The sequence below is a fragment of the Pyrus communis genome, chromosome 15, assembly GCF_963583255.1.
Source record: "Pyrus communis chromosome 15, drPyrComm1.1, whole genome shotgun sequence".
NCBI lineage: Eukaryota > Viridiplantae > Streptophyta > Magnoliopsida > Rosales > Rosaceae > Pyrus > Pyrus communis.
Genome location: NC_084817.1, coordinates 15,286,135 through 15,305,628, shown reverse-complemented (window position 1 = coordinate 15,305,628; position 19,494 = coordinate 15,286,135). Strand labels below are relative to the sequence as shown.

Here is a 19,494-nt window from a genome sequence, read left to right as displayed (position 1 = left end):
AATGAAAGTATAAATAAACTCTTAAGTGTTAGTCAATCTATCGTTTTGTTGGGATACGAATTCTCCAAAACTAATTTCAACGATCCAAACCGTCAAACTTGTTTGTATATGCTTGGAGATCACATTAACAAAAAATCACAAAAAACAAACATTCAGAGATCAAGTAACGGGACAAAGCTTTTCGACGGTTATAAACAAAAAATTACGATTTAACGGTTATTTTAACTTAGATTTTGATGATTTTTTACAGGTACATTCCTTGACCCTATATGAATACAATGAATGAATTCGATCTTCAATTTAAAATATTTACACAAGTGGATACCACAAAATCTATTGTTCTACTTAATGAAAGTATAAATAAACTCTAAGTGTTAGTCAATCTATTGTTTTGTTGGGATACGAATTCTCCAAAACTAATTTCAACGATCCAAACCGTCAAACTTGTTTGTATATGCTTGGAGATCACATCAACAAAAAATCACAAAAAACAAACATTCAGAGATCAAGTAACGGGACAAAGCTTTTTGACGGTTATAAACAAAAAATCACGATTTAACGGTTATTTTAACTCTGATTTTGATGATTTTTTACAGCTACACTCCTTGACCCTGTATGAATACAATGAATGAATTCGATCTTCAATTTAAAATATTTACACAAGTGGATACCACAAAATCTTATGTTATACTTAATGAAAGTATAAATAAACTCTAAGTGTTAGTCAATCTATCGTTTTGTTGGGATACGAATTCTCCAAAACTAATTTCAACGATCCAAACCGTCAAACTTGTTTGTATATACTTGGAGATCACATTAACAAAAAATCACAAAAAACAAACATTCAGAGATCAAGTAACGGGACAAAACTTTTCGATGGTTATAAATGAAAAATCACGATCTAACGGTTATTTTAACTCTGATTTTGATGATTTTTTACAGGTACACTCCTTGACACTATATGAATATAATGAATGAATTCGATCTTTAATTTAAAATATTTATACAAGTGGATACCACAAAATCTTATGTTGTACTTAATGAAAGTATAAATAAACTTTAAGTGTTAGTTAATCTATTGTTTTTATGGGATACGAATTCTCTTAAACTAATTTCAACGATCCCAACCATCAAACTTGTTTGTATATGCTTTGAGATCACATCAGCAAAAAATCACAAAAAACAAACATTCAGAGATCAAGTAACAGGACAAACCTTTTCGACGGTTATAAACGAACAATCACGATCTAACGGTTATTTTAACTCCGATTTTGATGATTTTTTACAGGTACACTCCTTGACCCTATATGAATACAATGAATGAATTCGATCTTCAATTTAAAATATTTACACAAGGAGATACCACAAAATCTTATGTTATACTTAATGAAAGTATAAATAAACTCTTAAGTGTTAGTCAATCTATCGTTTTGTTGGGATACGAATTCTCCAAAACTAATTTCAACGATCCAAACCGTCAAACTTGTTTGTTTATGCTTGGAGATCACATTAACAAAAAATCACAAAAAACAAACATTCAGAGATCAAGTAACGGGACAAAACTTTTCGACGGTTATAAACAAAAAATTACGATTTAACGGTTATTTTAACTTAGATTTTGATGATTTTTTACAGGTACATTCCTTGACCCTATATGAATACAATGAATGAATTCGATCTTCAATTTAAAATATTTACACAAGTGGATACCACAAAATCTATTGTTCTACTTAATGAAAGTATAAATAAACTCTAAGTGTTAGTCAATCTATTGTTTTGTTGGGATACGAATTCTCCAAAACTAATTTCAACGATCCAAACCGTCAAACTTGTTTGTATATGCTTGGAGATCACATCAACAAAAAATCACAAAAACCAAACATTCAGAGATCAAGTAACGGGACAAAGCTTTTCGACGGTTATAAACAAAAAATCACGATTTAACGGTTATTTTAACTCTGATTTTGATGATTTTTTACAGCTACACTCCTTGACCCTGTATGAATACAATGAATGAATTCGATCTTCAATTTAAAATATTTACACAAGTGGATACCACAAAATCTTATGTTATACTTAATGAAAGTATAAATAAACTCTAAGTGTTAGTCAATCTATCGTTTTGTTGGGATACGAATTCTCCAAAACTAATTTCAACGATCCAAACCGTCAAACTTGTTTGTATATACTTGGAGATCACATTAACAAAAAATCACAAAAAACAAATATTCAGAGATCAAGTAACGGGACAAAACTTTTCGATGGTTATAAATGAAAAATCACGATCTAATGGTTATTTTAACTCTGATTTTGATGATTTTTTACAGGTACACTCCTTGACCCTATATGAATACAATGAATGAATTCGATCTTCAATTTAAAATATTTATACAAGTGGATTGTGACATCCCGTCCCGAAAATATCGAAACGTACATTTGAAATTACAATTTTACCCCCTAGTTCGTTACTTTACGTGTAGTTTTGTGTTGTGTGGTGTTGTAGGACCACACACACTCATACCCTCTCTTTTTCTCCCGGGATTCCCTCTCCCATTGTCTCTTCTCTGTCTCTCTCTCTCTCTCCCCGAGTTCTTCTTCTTCTTCCTTCAACATACGGGCACACACACAAATATACTCAAACCTTCACCAATCAAGAAACCAAGACCACCCTCGTGCTCGTGGGGCTGAGAAGAGTCCTGTGGTACCAATTTCAGGTAAGAATTCTAATGTTTTCACGTCAATATCGCCATGGCCGATTTGAGCACTATTCATGCAAACCTAATCTAGCAGGTTTTTGGACTTTTTAAGTTTATAGTTGTGTTTGTGAGGTTCCCAGGAGCTTGGGAGTGTTTCGTTGGACGAGTTTGGACGTCGGGATCGTCCTGTTCAAAGTTGGCCGAACTTGGATCGTTGTTGCAGGTATAATTCCTTAATTTTTAGGCCTTAAAAGTAGTCTAACGTGATTCTACTAGTCCTAAGCTTCATTTTGGTATAAAGATCGTGAAAAATGGTTGAAAAACGAAGGAGAATAGTGAGTTTGAAATTTTCCCAGTTTTCCGGCGCCGTCGCCGGCGCCGGAGTCTCGCCGGAGAAGAAAGGAGAATATTCCGTTAAGTTTTAAAGGAATATTCCTAACGGCAGTGACGGCGTCAGTTAGGTTTAACGGAATATTCCGTCAGTTTAACGGAATATTCCGTCAGTTTAACGGAATATTCCTGACGGCGTCTATTGACACCGTCAGTGTGCATGGCATGTGGCTGCGCGTGGGGGGCGCGTAGGTCCGTGCCTTGGACAGCGCGTGGGGGCGCGTGCGGGGTCCAAAAATTATTCTAAAAATATGGGTGTGATCCTGAGGTTGTGTAGAGCACGTTGGTATATTCAATTGTCCATTTTGAGCAATGTATGAGAAGTTATTACGAGAAGTTGGTTATGTGCTTTTAAATTAACGTTTTCGTAGCTTTTTCGCGTATAGGTGATTCGTATTCCGAGGACGAGCGTACACACTCGAGGCAGGGGGGCTACGACCCTTCCACTTATCAGTGAGTGGGCTTTTGTTTTCCGTATATACCTATATACATTTAAATTCCCAGAAATAGATTAAAAAGGGTTAATTGATTTATGCCATGCATTTTATTATTATCACTTATGCATCATCACATGCATTAGTAGCGGCATACATTTATATATGTGTATTGGTGCTGTGGACGCACAGGTAAGTGCCAGGTAAGTGGTACTCATGTTTGTATGCAGTAATAGTTTGAGATGCTTAGAGAGCTCATAATCTGCACCCCCGGTGTTAGTGCTCCCGCCCAGAGTTAGGGGCATAGCCTTCACGTGTATGTTCACCTCCCGCACCGCATGCTCGCCTTGGATCCAAGTTAGGTGCACAGCCTGTCGTACATACCACATTAGGTGGTTCCGACTTGTAGGTGACCCGCGATTTATCGCCCAGCTTCACGTGATCGTAGCACTAGAGCATATATATATATTACACCAAGCCTGTCGTACAGACCACGATAGGTGGTTCCGACTCGTGTGCAGATTCAGTTATTGAGTTGAGATTGGAGCTCTATATGCAGCCGTACAGGTCACGTTAGGTGACTCCTGGCTGCCAGATTATATGTTATTGTTGTGAATTACGCTTGAGCATTTACATTTGATTATGAGATTCCATTGTGGCATATTCTCGAGCATGAATGACATATTTTGGAGCATGATTGGCATATCTATACATACGTATATATGTTCATTTTCTGGGAAGTATACAGGTTTTACGGCGAGGGGTTAGAATGTATTTTGCTAAAGAGTTTTCAAAGAGCTTTGTTTTTGCCCACTCACGCTTTTGTTTTTGCGCCCCTCCAGGTTCTAGTGGTCTAGCTGGTTCGGTGGTTTTTCCCAGAGGGCGTCCCGGCATTTCTGACAGACACTCACCATTGTAGGGTCACCTTCGGGTGTATTTATGTCGCATCTTTCCTTTTTGACTGCTGTAGACTTGCTCTGAAATTGTGTCTCACATACGCTAGCACTTGTTTTAGTACTTTGTATGCTAGTTTTTTTTAATTATTCATACTTTTATATTACTTTCTTAATAGCTTCCGCACGCGCACATGGCTACGTCACCTTCGTGTGACGGCCAGCACTCCCTGATCTCGGTCGGGGTGTGTCATGGATACCACAAAATCTTATGTTGTATTTAATGAAAGTATAAATAAACTCTAAGTGTTAGTTAATCTATCGTTTTGTTGGGATATGAATTCTCCAAAACTAATTTCAACGATCCAAACCGTCAAACTTGTTTGTATATGCTTGGAGATCACATCAACAAAAAATCACAAAAAACAAACATTCAGAGATCAAGGAATGGAACAAAGCTTTTCGACGGTTATATACGAAAAATCACGATTTAACGGTTATTTTAATATATTTTTATATGGTATAGTATTATTATTTTATTTCTTTTCATAATTATTTTGGTAAACTTCTCATAATTTGAATGATTTTTAATGTTTGGTTTTTCTATACTTAGTTTATGCGGAAGAGAGTTCTGACGTGGAAAACCTTACTGAAAACATCTTCAACATAACTCTTCAAGGCAATAGATGAAGCCAAAGTTTCAATACAATTTCATGATGATCAATGTAAATTGAAGATTTTGTAGATAGAGGTGTAAACTTTTGAGAAAGACTTACAATCTTGAAAACAAAAACTCTTTCATTTTGCATATCCATGCACATTTAATATTTGTAATAGATTAGTAGTGTATGTATTATTTTTTTATTAGGCTCTTATTTTCGAATGTAGATATAGTACTTAAACGACAAATGTTTTAATGTTTTGAAGTAATATTTATGTGGCAATGTGTGATATGTGCAAATTTTAAAAAAAATATATTTTTTTCTTAACGGGTCATAACGGATCGGGTCACTTTACCCGACCTGTTAAGGACCCGTTAAGATAACGGGTGTGACACAATACGACCCGTTAAGATAACAGGTGTTACACGAAAACGACACGAACACGACAGACACGACCCGTTTGCCAGGCCCGTTAAGATAACAGGTGTTACACGAAAACGACACGAACACGACAGACACGACCCGTTTGCCAGGCCTACACCGAGTATTTTGGTGGTACTCTAAAAATATCGAAGGAATATCATAATAGAGTGCTGGTGATATTACACAGAGAATGTTAGTTATTGTAGATTGATACTTGATACTAGAACTTCAAATGCTTGATATAAACTGCATAGTCCTCTCGGGGACATCCGATAAAATTGGAATGATACGGACATCCGATAAAATTGGAATGATAGAGATAACATGCACGCATGTTATATTGATGAAAAATCAACTAATTAAACAAAAAGAGCTCTACTGCTTGCTAAAGAGCCTCTATCTTCCAGTTCTAAACCTTAAGTGGCAACGCTGGTCGATTTCCTCCAACAGGTCTTAAGTTCGACCACCACGGCCATATAAATATGTACATGTACATGTATATCCTCTATTGTGGTAGTGGTATGCCAGCTAAGTCCTGTCTGAAAGGTACTGGGAGGTCACTAGAATTGAGAAGCCCACTTTCCATTTGGTTTTGGGCTGCGGGGTCGTTGTTTGTGGGTTCAATAAAAGTAACCACTGTGTCTTTTCTTAGGGTTAGGTAAACGACTGCAAGGATGTAAATGGCCATGAGAGGGAACACCAAGATCCCAATGAACACAGTTGCAACTTTGGGTAAGCTGCTGTGGATTATCCACCCCACAAATCCTGTGCTGAGGTAGTAGATGTTGATGCCTATGATTCCCATACCTAGAATCCATGATATCACAATGATCTGCATTCAAAATTCACAGCATTGTTACTTTTAATCAGTACTAGCTACTAGCGGGTTAGTTTGATATACATTGTTGATATATTATCTATGAGTTTTCTAGGTTTAGTGGCTACATAGGGCCCATTCTGTTTGGAAGTGATTATGAAAGGGTCATAATCACCTATGAGGAGCCTCTTACTTCCAAATGGACCCATAAATATAGTATCGGACTTCCGTGTCCCCGCTGCCTTCTTGAAAGAGAGATGTCGTGAACCACTAGACGATGGGGGCAGACTTACACAACCGCCATCATACTATGTTCATAGTATGAATATCTTTTTAAAATTGTCAATATAATGGAATGGTATGACTCGATACGAAGGATCTTTCCGTCTTTCACGATTCTTTCTATACAATATTTTTAGTCTCCAAGCCTCATCACTCACTTGTCGCTCTAATGTTCTTAACAACTTAAACATTTTGTGTCCGGTCGATTGTTACTTAATTAGTAGCTAGTTAAGCTCAAAGGACTTGATAATTAACTACTCACATAGATTGAATTCTTGTGAGGCCCCATCTTGGTGGCACTACTGCTGAATTTGAGGAGTGGAATTAGAGCAAATGGGAGCTCAAAAGATAGTATCATCTGCAAAATGCATTAAAAAATTTGCTCTTAAGTTAATTATTTTTGGGTATTATTTATGGATATAAATCATATATATATAATAATTTGAGAAGAAAATGGAATAAATTTTAGTTAATTACGAACCGATGCAATGATAATGAGTCTGCCTGCTCCAGAAGACCCTCCGATAATGGAAACAATGAGACTCGGTGTAATGGCAATGCACCTGGTCAGTAGGTTTCTAGCCCATTTGTTCATCGTAATGTCCAAAAAACCCTGCAAATCACCATCAATTTTAGTTATTCTACGTTACTTTAAACTGCGGGAATAGAAATTTGAACTTGAATGCACAAAGAAGAGTGCACTCCTCTACAAAGGAAAAAGTTAAATTTCAATTAACCTGCATGACAAATTGTCCTGCGTAAGTGCCTGTGATTGTGGAGCTTTGGCCTGAGGCTAATAGTGCAATGGCATAAAAGATTTTGCTTGATCGTCCCAACACATTCTGCACATATTAGTTATCTCGTGTTATATTGCGAAATAGTATTTTATTGTATGTTACGTTGATAAACTATCAATTTGGTCTATAAATAAGATGAGTTTGTACAATGATAGATTTTACAAGGTAAGAGAACGTTACTAGTTAGGCGTATATGATTCTCTTCTTAGCACATATTCTGTTTAATGTAGCAAAAATGGAATGATAGGATTGTAGGGACCATGCAGATACTGTATGTAATTTTTGTATTTTGGAGCAAAAAATGGAAATGACGACGAAATATATAAGACCTCGTATATTTGAATACGTGATCCCTATGATAGTCTGGTACGTATTTGTCTGTTTTTGCAACGGTAGTCAAGATATCTTCTATGAAGCTGGTCATATATATGAAAACGCATGCGTGTCCTTTAGTTTGGACCTGCTGGAGCTTCGCCCATGAGTTTAGGAGGTGTTGGTTCTTCCATGTCAAATAATAACGTTGGTAACAATAGGCAACAGATTATGTCACCTTCAGCTTCACAAACGAGCATATCAGGATACAGCAACAACCAATCAGTCAATCCCCACATGCCGTTTGTGCCACGCCAATCAATGCTAGGGTTGGGGCCGAGGATGCCTTTAACATCCATACAGCCATCCTCATCGGCTCAAAATGCCATGTTTAATGCCACAGGGGCTGCCCAGCCGACGCTAAATCATCCAATGTTGAGGCCTGTACCAGGTACCAGCTCCGGTCTAGGTTGAAAGAAACCGAAAGGAAGAGGTAGTGGATAACATAGATGCATTCACAATCAATCTGACTCATATTTTTATTTTAGTTTACATAGAAGATACTTTGGGCAGATTGTAGGGGGCCTGTATGTGCATTCTCTTGATTATTGAAATTGATTTAGCCAAAAATGAATTGTGTTGTGAAATGATGTTTGGAGCCGATACCCTTTTTTCCCGTTCGGAAAATATTTCCTTGCCCATTTCTTCTTTCTTCCTCTTGTTTAGAAAATAGTAATGCACCTTCGAAAACTCTGGCATGCCGGTGAAAGGTTTCTGAGACGATGAAGATTTCAAATGTCTCTAGTCGTATGGTTGAGTTATTTTTAAGTCTGTAAATTATGCTCCTTCTGATATAATGACCAACAAAATAATCGAAGGAATATCATAATAGAGTGCTGGTGATATTACACAGAATGTGCTAGGTATTGTAGATTGATACTTGATACTAGAACTTCAAATGCTTGATACAAACCGCATAGTCCTCTCGGGGACATCCGATAAAATTGGAATGATACGGACATCCGATAAAATTGGAATGATAGAGATAACATGCACGCATGTTATATTGATGAAAAATCAACTAATTAAACAAAAAGATGTACATGTACATGTATATCCTCTATTGTGGCAGTGGTATGCCAGCTAAGTCCTGTCTGAAAGGTACTGGGAGGTCACTAGAATTGAGAAGCCCACTTTCCATTTGGTTTTGGGCTGCGGGGTCGTTGTTTGTGGGTTCAATAAAAGTAACCACTGTGTCTTTTCTTAGGGTTAGGTAAACGACTGCAAGGATGTAAATGGCCATGAGAGGGAACACCAAGATCCCAATGAACACAGTTGCAACTTTGGGTAAGCTGCTGTGGATTATCCACCCCACAAATCCTGTGCTGAGGTAGTAGATGTTGATGCCTATGATTCCCATACCTAGAATCCATGATATCACAATGATCTGCATTCAAAATTCACAGCATTGTTACTTTTAATCAGTACTAGCTACTAGCGGGTTAGTTTGATATACATTGTTGATATATTATCTATGAGTTTTCTAGGTTTAGTGGCTACATAGGGCCCATTCTGTTTGGAAGTGATTATGAAAGGGCCATAATCACCTATGAGGAGCCTCTTACTTCCAAATGGACCCATAAATATAGTATTGGACTTCCGTGTCCCCGTTGCCTTCTTGAAAGAGAGATGTCCTGAACCACTAGACGATGGGGGCAGACTTACACAACCGCCATCATACTATGTTCATAGTATGAATAGCTTTTTAAAATTGTCAATATAATGGAATGGTATGACTCGATACGAAGGATCTTTCCGTCTTTCACGATTCTTTCTATACAATATTTTTAGTCTCCAAGCCTCATCACTCACTTGTCGCTCTAATGTTCTTAACAACTTAAACATTTTGTGTCCGGTCGATTGTTACTTAATTAGTAGCTAGTTAAGCTCAAAGGACTTGATAATTAACTACTCACATAGATTGAATTCTTGTGAGGTCCCATCTTGGTGGCACTACTGCTGAATTTGAGGAGTGGAATTAGAGCAAATGGGAGCTCAAAAGATAGTATCATCTGCAAAATGCATTAAAAAATTTGCTCTTAAGTTAATTATTTTTGGGTATTATTTATGGATATAAATCATATATATATAATAATTTGAGAAGAAAATGGAATAAATTTTAGTTAATTACGAACCGATGCAATGATAATGAGTCTGCCTGCTCCAGAAGACCCTCCGATAATGGAAACAATGAGACTCGGTGTAATGGCAACGCACCTGGTCAGTAGGTTTCTAGCCCATTTGTTCATCTTAATGTCCAAAAAACCCTGCAAATCACCATCAATTTTAGTTATTCTACGTTACTTTAAACTGCGGGAATAGAAATTCGAACTTGAATACACAAAGAAGAGTGCACTCCTCTACAAAGGAAAAAGTTAAATTTCAAATTAACCTGCATGACAAATTGTCCTGCGTAAGTGCCTGTGATTGTGGAGCTTTGGCCTGAGGCTAATAGTGCAATGGCATAAAAGATTTTGCTTGATCGTCCCAACACATTCTGCACATATTAGTTATCTCGTGTTATATTGGGAAATAGTATTTTATTGTATGTTACGTTGATAAACTATCAATTTGGTCTATAAATAAGATGAGTTTGTACAATGACAGATTTTACAAGGTAAGAGAACGTTACTAGTTAGGCGTATATGATTCTCTTCTTAGCACATATTCTGTTTAATGTAGCAAAAATGGAATGATAGGATTGTAGGGACCATGCAGATACTGTATGTAATTTTTGTATTTTGGAGCAAAAAATGGAAATGACGACGAAATATATAAGACCTCGTATGTTTGAATACGTGATCCCTATGATAGTCTGGTACGTATTTGTCTGTTTTTGCAACGGTAGTCAAGATATCTTCTATGAAGCTGGTCATATATATGAAAACGCATGCGTGTCCTTTAGATTAGAGGGGCGAGGGGTGTTAATTCGTACCTGGAGAAGGAAGGAAGCAGAGTTGAGAGTAAGATCACTACATGTTTTGTCCTCCGTATCAGAGAGGTCGTTCTGATGGCAGACGGTGCCGGATACGGAAATAATAGCAACATTGATTAAAAATGCTACAAATAATGCAAATCCACTCTCTATCAAGAAATATCGACATGCATCCTGCAAAAATTCAATTAATTAATGTTAAATATAAAGTACACGAGGCGTTAATTAAGAAAATTGTACAGTAATGGAGGCTATCTATTATATAGTCCCGTTCTCCTAAGAAGCAAAAACTATAACAACAAAAATTAAACAGTAGCAAAAACTAAGTAACAATTGTACTATATAATATATAGTACAATAGTTGGTGGTTATTTAATCCACCATTCGATCTTTAATTCAACAGTGAATCAAAAACTATAACAATAAAAATTAAATAACCACCAACTATTGTATTAAAATTGAACAATGTGTAACCACTATTTTCTAGGACCCTGAGGTTTAGGAGAACGGGTCTATTAGAGTGTGTGTGTGTGTGTGTATACAATTAGTATATCCACAGTATTCTAATAATATTTTGGATTTGTTTGTAACTTAAAAGGCCAATAATTGGAACTTTCACTTTTTTTTTTTGGTTCGACTTTGCTTAATACTCATAAAAACTCAAGTACAACTGGATTCACGGAAGATGACATCTTATAATAATATGATTTAAATTTTCCTTTGATAACATAAGTGCTCTAGGCAAGGTGACAAACAGTGTAGCATTAAGTTGATAATTAGTTCTATAAATTATTCAAGTATTATCAGTTCGAGATTTTCAACCAATTACTTGGATCTTCATGCCATTTAAGGTTATGTATAAATTATTTACTGTAATCTAATTGAATAGAAAAGCTGATTTTTTAATGTATGGAACTTACATTGATGCCACGGACAGATTTCGGAATTTTCCTAGAAAGCACAAGAGCTGAGTGGAGAAAAAGGTTGTGCCTGTCAAAATATATAGTTAAGTGTAAGTGTAATATAACGTGCGATCGGGCGTAGCAAGCAACATAATATAAGAACATGTATGAAAAATAAGATGACAAAAGACTAGCAGTTTTTAATTTAATTTTTGTCATTGATTGAATCATAATTTGACGACGTAAGTATTTGTCGCATCATGTACTTACGGCATAACAAGGGCTCCCAAGAGGGCAATGGCATCGCCGGTGGCTCGTTGGCCGCTGAGCTTAGGGATGAACATGCCTTGGAGCACACTCGATGCCGGAGGCTTCACATAACTCATTTCCCCAAAGAAACAGGCAGCCATCACAAACACCAGCACTGCTATCAGTATTTCCAGCTTCCTCACCTGCCCATACACATAATGCAACCACAAACATGCAATCAATATTGATCCAGGCCTCAACATTGACCTTCGTACTAAGACAAAAATCGAGAATTCTCCAATCAAAATATTTTCTATCCATAAAATAAATTCAATACACGTGAATAAGACAAATTACATTATATATTAATCAATCTAAAAAAAGTAGTATTTGATTTTATATCAATGATGGGGTTTCACCCCAAAAGTATTTTGATTAGTATACTGACATGGTGATTTAATATAATAATTAAAAAAGATAATATACAAAAGATTAAACTAATTAATCTCTTAAGAGTTGGATTTGCAGTTAACATGACCAATTAAATTAATTACCCCATATCTCTGCAGGCCAAGAAGGAGGAGAGTACTGAAACCAGTTAAGAGTACTCCAGTCCAAACTGGAATATTGAACAGTAAATTAAGAGCGAAGGCCGTGCCAATCACTGCATTCCAAATTAAGAATCGTCGTTATAATTTATTCATACAGGCTTAGTCTACGATACTCTTTAAAAGAATCGTCACTTATACAACTCACACACACACACACACATACGATACCCTTTAAAAGAATCGTCACTTATACAATACACACACACACACACACATACGATACCCTTTAAAAGAATCGTCACTTATAATATATATGTATATAGATAGATACACACACATGTTAATGCGTAAACATGAATTAAGTTTGAAATGAATATATTTGCCTTCGGGTATGTCAGCCGCTATGACGGCCACTTCTGCTAGCAACCACAAACAATATTTGACAAATGGTGGGTATTCCGCCTTGCATAATTCTGACAAATGTTTCCCTGAAATTTATTAAAAAATAAAAATTATTCTTTAAATTGAAATAAAACAACCATAGATAGATCTTCAATTTTTCTTTTGTCCAGAATAATATAATCTTGTGTTTGCTTTCTCTCCTCGATCGATCTCTTAGTATCTATCGTATCAGCTGTTTATCTTATCTCGATCCTCCAATCCATTTTAGCTAACAACAACAATAAGAAACAAAACTTGTTCTTAATTTCTATTTATTTATTATAGAATTTCCCCTAATTATTTTTTTCTATAAAATATATTATATTCTAAATATGCTATTTTTTTAGATTAAAATAATTTGTCCATTTACATACCAGTTGTCACGCCAAGGTTTGCTGCGAGCGATTGGATTATGAGAGCGAAGACCAACCCAATAAGAATCACCCATAGCAGCTGAAAATACATGCACAGCAATATATTATCTTTATAATTAAGACCACTGCTTTGACCTTTTGTTTTGCATGCCAAATAAATATAAAGAATTTGATCGATCTTCACTATTTTTTTATCTGTTCTTAATGCTTGTTTTTAATAATTGTCTTATTTTTTTCATTTTTATCTGAATTTTATTTTATTACCTCGTATCTGTGATTTGCTCCAGCTTGCAGATCAGTTTCCACTGTAAGATCATCATAAACAACATGAACTTTAATCAACAAATGAAGAACAAAAGCATAAAGTCTCATACATATATGTATGTATTACGTAAGTACACATGAAAATATTGTTATAGCAGGTTGATTGAGCTATATATGTGTTAATGTGCCTTTACTAGATTTATATTGTCAAACTGTGAATTTGAATTGCACATTCAGATAAAAACAACTTAATCAGCGGTTCAAATTCAGAACCTGCGAAAACCTTTCATGTATATAACATAGGGAGAAAGAGTGACTCACAATTGCCAGGATCAAGGTAAGCCAAAGAGACAAGGAATCCAGGGCCAACATGTGCTAGAAACTTTCTCCATCCAGGCTTCTAATGATGATCATCGGAATTTATCAACAAAAACACAAGATGAAAACTTAACATTTTATTTTGTTAAAAAAAAAAAAAAAAAAAGCTTCATAAAAATGAGAGAGAGAGAGAGAGAGAGAGAGAGACCTGAGGTTCATCCTTGGGGTCAATAGTATGCTGAAGGTCAAGATCAAAGTGTTTGCTGGGTGGTGTGCCTTCTGAATAGATGGCTGCAGTTATGCGAGTGGAAGCACCATCTGTACCTGCTCTCTGTTGCTGTTCTTGGTTTTGGTTTTCCATCTCTCTCTCTCTCTCTCTCTGTCTGCAGCAGCTAGTTAAACTGAGTAGTGAAAGTAATACTGCCTGAATGTGAGGAGATACATATAGGTAGAGGTGGCTATATATATTGCATGAAAGAGTAATAGTAATAAAAAAATGACACCATTTCTCATTCAAAGGGCAAAATTGGAAACTCCTTATTTAGGCCATTGCATGATTCAAATTCCGATTTTGGTATCATAGGAATGTACCATTTGATGTGACAAGTGATGTATACATGACATGTAAATTACTGAATTCATCTTATTGACTAATGACTATATGAATTATTTGTCACATAATATGGTACACTAAATGGTATAAATATGTAGCCTTCCTAACTAACATTACTCTTAATTATATGGATTTTTTCTTTCCAGTTTAGTTTGAAAAGCCTTGACTCTCACTTTAGGAACAATATAAGTGAAAAACATTTAGCCATAACAAAACAAAAAGATGAAAAAATTAGTGTAAAAGTTTCTTTTCTTTGGTTTACAAAATTATTCTTCAATCGTTTGACACGCCAAAAAAAAAGGAAAAAAAAAAACATTTTAACATATTATCCTCAAAGTTGTACTCATAGATATGAAAAGCCAAAAAAAGCCTCAAAATATCAAAGCTTTGGCATCCCCATATATATACGTATATTTTAATAGTTTAAAGAATTGACAAAAAGAGTTGTACAGATGACTATTCCTTAGATTCTCTTCACCAACATCATCTAAACATCTCCTATTACTTGATAACAATTAATTAGTACTGAAGAGACAAGAACAAGCATGCTCGATCAATAAAGGATGAAGATTTTGTTGTTTTTAAACGGACTGCAGTCCAAATAATCTGTTGTTTTTAATTCAGATGAGTATATCTTATAGCAACTAATATGGCTTTTATTTTTTAGGGAAAATGAATTTCATTAAACTGCAAAACTCTAACGCGGTACAAACTAGGGCATGCATACACAATTGTCTAATAAAACTTTGAATGGGTGGAAAAAAACGAAGGAAGAAAAAAGAGCGACACATGTCGCTTATTTAATCGACGCTTACATAATCGTCGAAAGTACAGTCCATTTGCCAGGACGGTGTTAGAGTATGAGTGTGATTCTCACAATTTAGTAATAATCATTGTTATTTCATATTGGTATAAAGAGGTCTTAATGTGTTTATAAGAGTTAATTCAACTTTGGTTTGGATTGAAACTCTACTGTTGGCTTGAGAATAGAACTCATACTTGTACAAGGATTTGGTCTTGTATTCCTTGTAGGATTATTATAGGGTAATCCAGATTTTGTAGTATAAAAACCACAAGCCCCTGCTCTCACAAAAATACGCTCTTATTGTTCCAATTACCTATAACTTGGAGAGCATTGAGTTTTGCAGAGAGGAGATGGTTGTGTGTAGATTTCTCTAATGGCTCTTAATCCTAATTTGTTGAACATAGTTATGAAATGGTATCTAGCACTATTCTTCTTGATCAATGCCCTAAAGAACATGTGTGTTGCTGCCGATGCATGTCGGGCTCATGACAGATGAGGGAGGAAACACGATAGCCTTGCGTTGGTACAGAAACAAATCCAATCTTGACCATGTGTGGGATAGGGAGATCATACAACAAACTATGAAGGACTATTATGACAGAACACACGGGAAAGACTTCGGCAAACAGTTTTGCTGGTATGTATTGCAGATATTACTTCAGTATTTGCATATACAGAATATTTGGAGTGATGATTGTGATTTAGTTAGTTAAATCTTATGTTCTTGGCTAGTTTATTATAGAGCTTATATGGTTGCTCTTACATGTGGTATCAGAGCCAATGGATTTTTCAATTAAGTTCAATCACTGGTCCTTCAATCTGCAAAACTAATTGCGAATTAAGTTAAAGAATAAGTTTGTTTATTGGTTTTATAGAACGATGATAATACGACGTCGTTTTAGTAATACCCTTTTGTGTTTATTTCTGACCCTGGCAACGTAAAAGAAAAACTAGGGATTTATTATTTAAATTTTTTTTTTACCATTATCGATCCAATAGGGGAGAAACTCGTGTTCTTCAATCTGGGAAAGGGTGAACTTATTCTTGCTTGCTTCTTTGGAGATCAATAAAGAGATTTAGTAAAACACATTTATCTTAAACATCATAGTTCTAATTTTGAGAATTATTGCTTCCGCTGTGTTCATTATGATGTCTGAAGATTGAGGTAATTGTGGTTTCTTAATCCTTTATATGAATAAAGATGTGCATAAAATATGCCTTGTACAGACCAAATATCAGTAAGATAAAAGAAAGATGAAATCTTGGTTTGATGACATTAATAAGTTTTTGTTTGTCTAAGAGATATTAACGTTCATGGTTTGTCTTTTTTTATGGGAATTTGTGTCGATGGATTCTGGCCGTCACTTTGATGATGATTTTGGGTCGGCGCGTCTGTAACAATGGCGATTTACTTCGATAATTTGCAATGGTACGAGGTCCATCGGAATTGGGAGTGATGGCAATCCGCATGGATGGGTCTCGAGCATTGATGAATAATTTGTTTCGTTGATTTGGAACCAAGGAATTGCAATCGGGTTGACGAACATGGGTCCAATGATGCATTCAGGTAACTCAGTTCACTGTTTCATGCATGATTAATTGTTCTCCTATATGCGTGATTATAGTACGAAGAGTTGGAGCATAATGAATTAGGGCTTTTGCTATTTCGAGTATGCTTGTTTGTTTATATATATATATATATATATTGTGAAGGCATGATTAAACTCGAAATCCCTATAGATGCCAACTTGTGATTTATGTGAGATGTCTGGAATCATCCTTTGCTGTATAAATAAATTAGTGTATGTCTAGATATACTCTTCTATTTTTCATTAAAGAGTCCATGCGTATGCATTGTTTCATGTATGAATCTCGATACATTTAAATTGCGGGGAGCTACACATGCACATCTTAGTGTCAATTCCTGATTTTCAATTAGTTTGATTTAGATCAAGTTTGGGTTGGAATGGATTTGATTGTATATAATATGCAAGTCGGCAGGTATTATAAAGCAATAAATACAAATGCATATACGAAGTGGATGCCAATTGTTTTGTGATTTATATATAATAGCATATATGAATGAATGAACAGATGAATGCATACAAGAAAATATATGAACAGATGAATGAACATATATATGTGAGATATGTTTTGGGTAGAATCGTTATTGTGCATATATGACGGATCTGTATACAGTGTAATTTGGGTTTTATTTTGTAATGATCTTATTTTCATTAGTTGACCCAAATTAGATTTTGTGGCTTGAAGACTTGAAACCGATCTTTGAGATGCAATGGCATTGCGTGAGACTTCAATGCGAAATGTTCTGTTGCCAACTCTTATTAGATATACAGGGATGATAAACAAATTGCGAATGTGAGCTATTGTCTATATTTTTATACAACACAAATTGACATTGCCGAATGCATATTGATTTAATTTATGAATTCATAAGAGAGCATGTGCTTATTGTATTGTGAAAATCATCGAGTTTAAGATGCATGCTTATTTTATATTTATATATATATATATATATTTGTGATTTCATATATGATGCATGCTTCCGCTATTATGCTTTGGTTGAAATCACAAATAGGGAGGAAGATGAACTTCGAGTTCTCCAGAAGAAATAAGTGGTCTTGATTATCTCGTTTTAATCAAGACATATTGTTGTGATATATATCCAGACATTATCAAATTTTGGTTGATCTTGCTCGATGGATATTGAACTAGTTAAGATCAAATTGAATGCAAAAATATTGTGCTTGCTATTCTGATTTTGATCATTGTTGAAACTGGTGATTTTGGGTTTATGTGAGATAAGTTATTCCGAATGGATTGTGACTATCTTTTGATACATAGACTGTTTTGCATAATGGTTTAGGTGTATATGACTAAACTGAGATTATGCAATAGGTAAGGAATCGGGAACCAATTGGTTCATATCTCTGGTTTCTTTATCGGCTATGCAGTATATTCTGCTTATGCTTAAGTGGGAGAATCATATATTCGAATGTAAGCATAAGGCTAAGAGTATTTAGGCCAGCCATTATAATTCATATGGATGCTTAAAAACCAGTTTATGGTTTTATTGAAGCAATTGGTTGAATTATTTATGTTACTTAATTTGTTTAAGTAATGAGAAGTTAGTGCTATTTGCTGGAACTAAACTTAACTTGATATAGTGGAAGCAAACCAATTTATGTGTTTGTTCTAGTCAAGTAAAATCACATTGTTGTAAATACAAATTGGATGAATGTGATCATGGAATCTGTTTGCATATTGGTTACGGCAATTGATCACATTGATAAGACATTCAGTGTATTGCAATGACTGATAGTTAATACAGTTGATATTAACTTATACTTAACTTGTTTGTGTTAAGTATGGCCTAGATAAGTGGGAGCAAAATTGGTTTGGTTTTGCTATATTAGATAAGTGAGAGCAAATTGGTTTGGTTTTGCTATATTGGTTCACATAATTACAAAGTGCAAATTAAGTATGTTGTGACTTTTGAGTTAATTCTGTGATGTAACAGAAAAGATTCTTAAGTTCAATACTTTAAAATGCATAGGTAAGTTGTATGTGAGGTTAAGCTTTTGTTATCCAAAAGATTTGGTGATATGATAAAACTGTTGATTGACATAACTGTGCTATTCATACAATTATGAATAATTTTAAGAGCCTACTGTCAAGAATGTTGGTATTTTTTATTTTGGGCTATATGAGTGGGAGTAGACATCTTGGTTTACTCTTGAGCTTAGATACATTGCTATGAACATGAACCGAACATTGTGATTTGTAAGTTAAATCTGTATTTTGTATTGCAGAGGCAATTATAAATTCATTGTTTTAGTTTATGTAAGCTGGTTGTGTCTATATACTAGTGTGTTGATGAATGACATTATGTGATCACCTTTATATTGAATTTGAGATGATTATTTACTATTGTGAATCATACTCAAGTGGGAGAATGTTAGAGTATGAGTGTGATTCTCACAATTTAGTAATAATCATTGTTATTTCATATTGGTATAAAGAGGTCTTAATGTGTTTATAAGAGTTAATTCAACTTTGGTTTGGATTGAAACTCTACTGTTGGCTTGAGAATAGAACTCATACTTGTACAAGGATTTGGTCTTGTATTCCTTGTAGGATTATTATAGGGTAATCCAGATTTTGTAGTATAAAAACCACAAGCCCCTGCTCTCACAAAAATACGCTCTTATTGTTCCAATTACCTATAACTTGGAGAGCATTGAGTTTTGCAGAG

The 19,494-nt window shown here is 35.1% G+C and overlaps 2 protein-coding genes across 2 annotated transcripts; both read right to left on the bottom strand.

The window, feature by feature from the left end:
* Positions 1-6,003: 6,003 nt before the first annotated feature.
* Positions 6,004-8,065, bottom strand: LOC137717089 (metal transporter Nramp6.1-like). The gene is made up of 5 exons (XM_068456400.1): positions 7,945-8,065; positions 7,335-7,390; positions 7,079-7,210; positions 6,860-6,955; positions 6,004-6,330 (listed from the first exon to the last, which is right to left on the bottom strand). The coding sequence occupies exons 1-5, from the start codon at positions 8,063-8,065 to the stop codon at positions 6,004-6,006; spliced, it is 732 nt and encodes a 243-aa protein (XP_068312501.1).
* A 663-nt stretch (positions 8,066-8,728) lies between these two features.
* Positions 8,729-14,161, bottom strand: LOC137718239 (metal transporter Nramp7.2-like). The gene is made up of 13 exons (XM_068457753.1): positions 14,009-14,161; positions 13,804-13,882; positions 13,483-13,523; positions 13,219-13,297; positions 12,787-12,891; positions 12,407-12,516; positions 11,874-12,055; positions 11,622-11,691; positions 10,702-10,875; positions 10,159-10,263; positions 9,902-10,033; positions 9,683-9,778; positions 8,729-9,153 (listed from the first exon to the last, which is right to left on the bottom strand). Exons 1-13 carry the CDS (start codon positions 14,159-14,161, stop codon positions 8,827-8,829), a joined length of 1,653 nt encoding a protein of 550 aa, XP_068313854.1. The 3' UTR covers positions 8,729-8,826.
* Between the last annotated feature and the right edge of the window lie 5,333 nt (positions 14,162-19,494).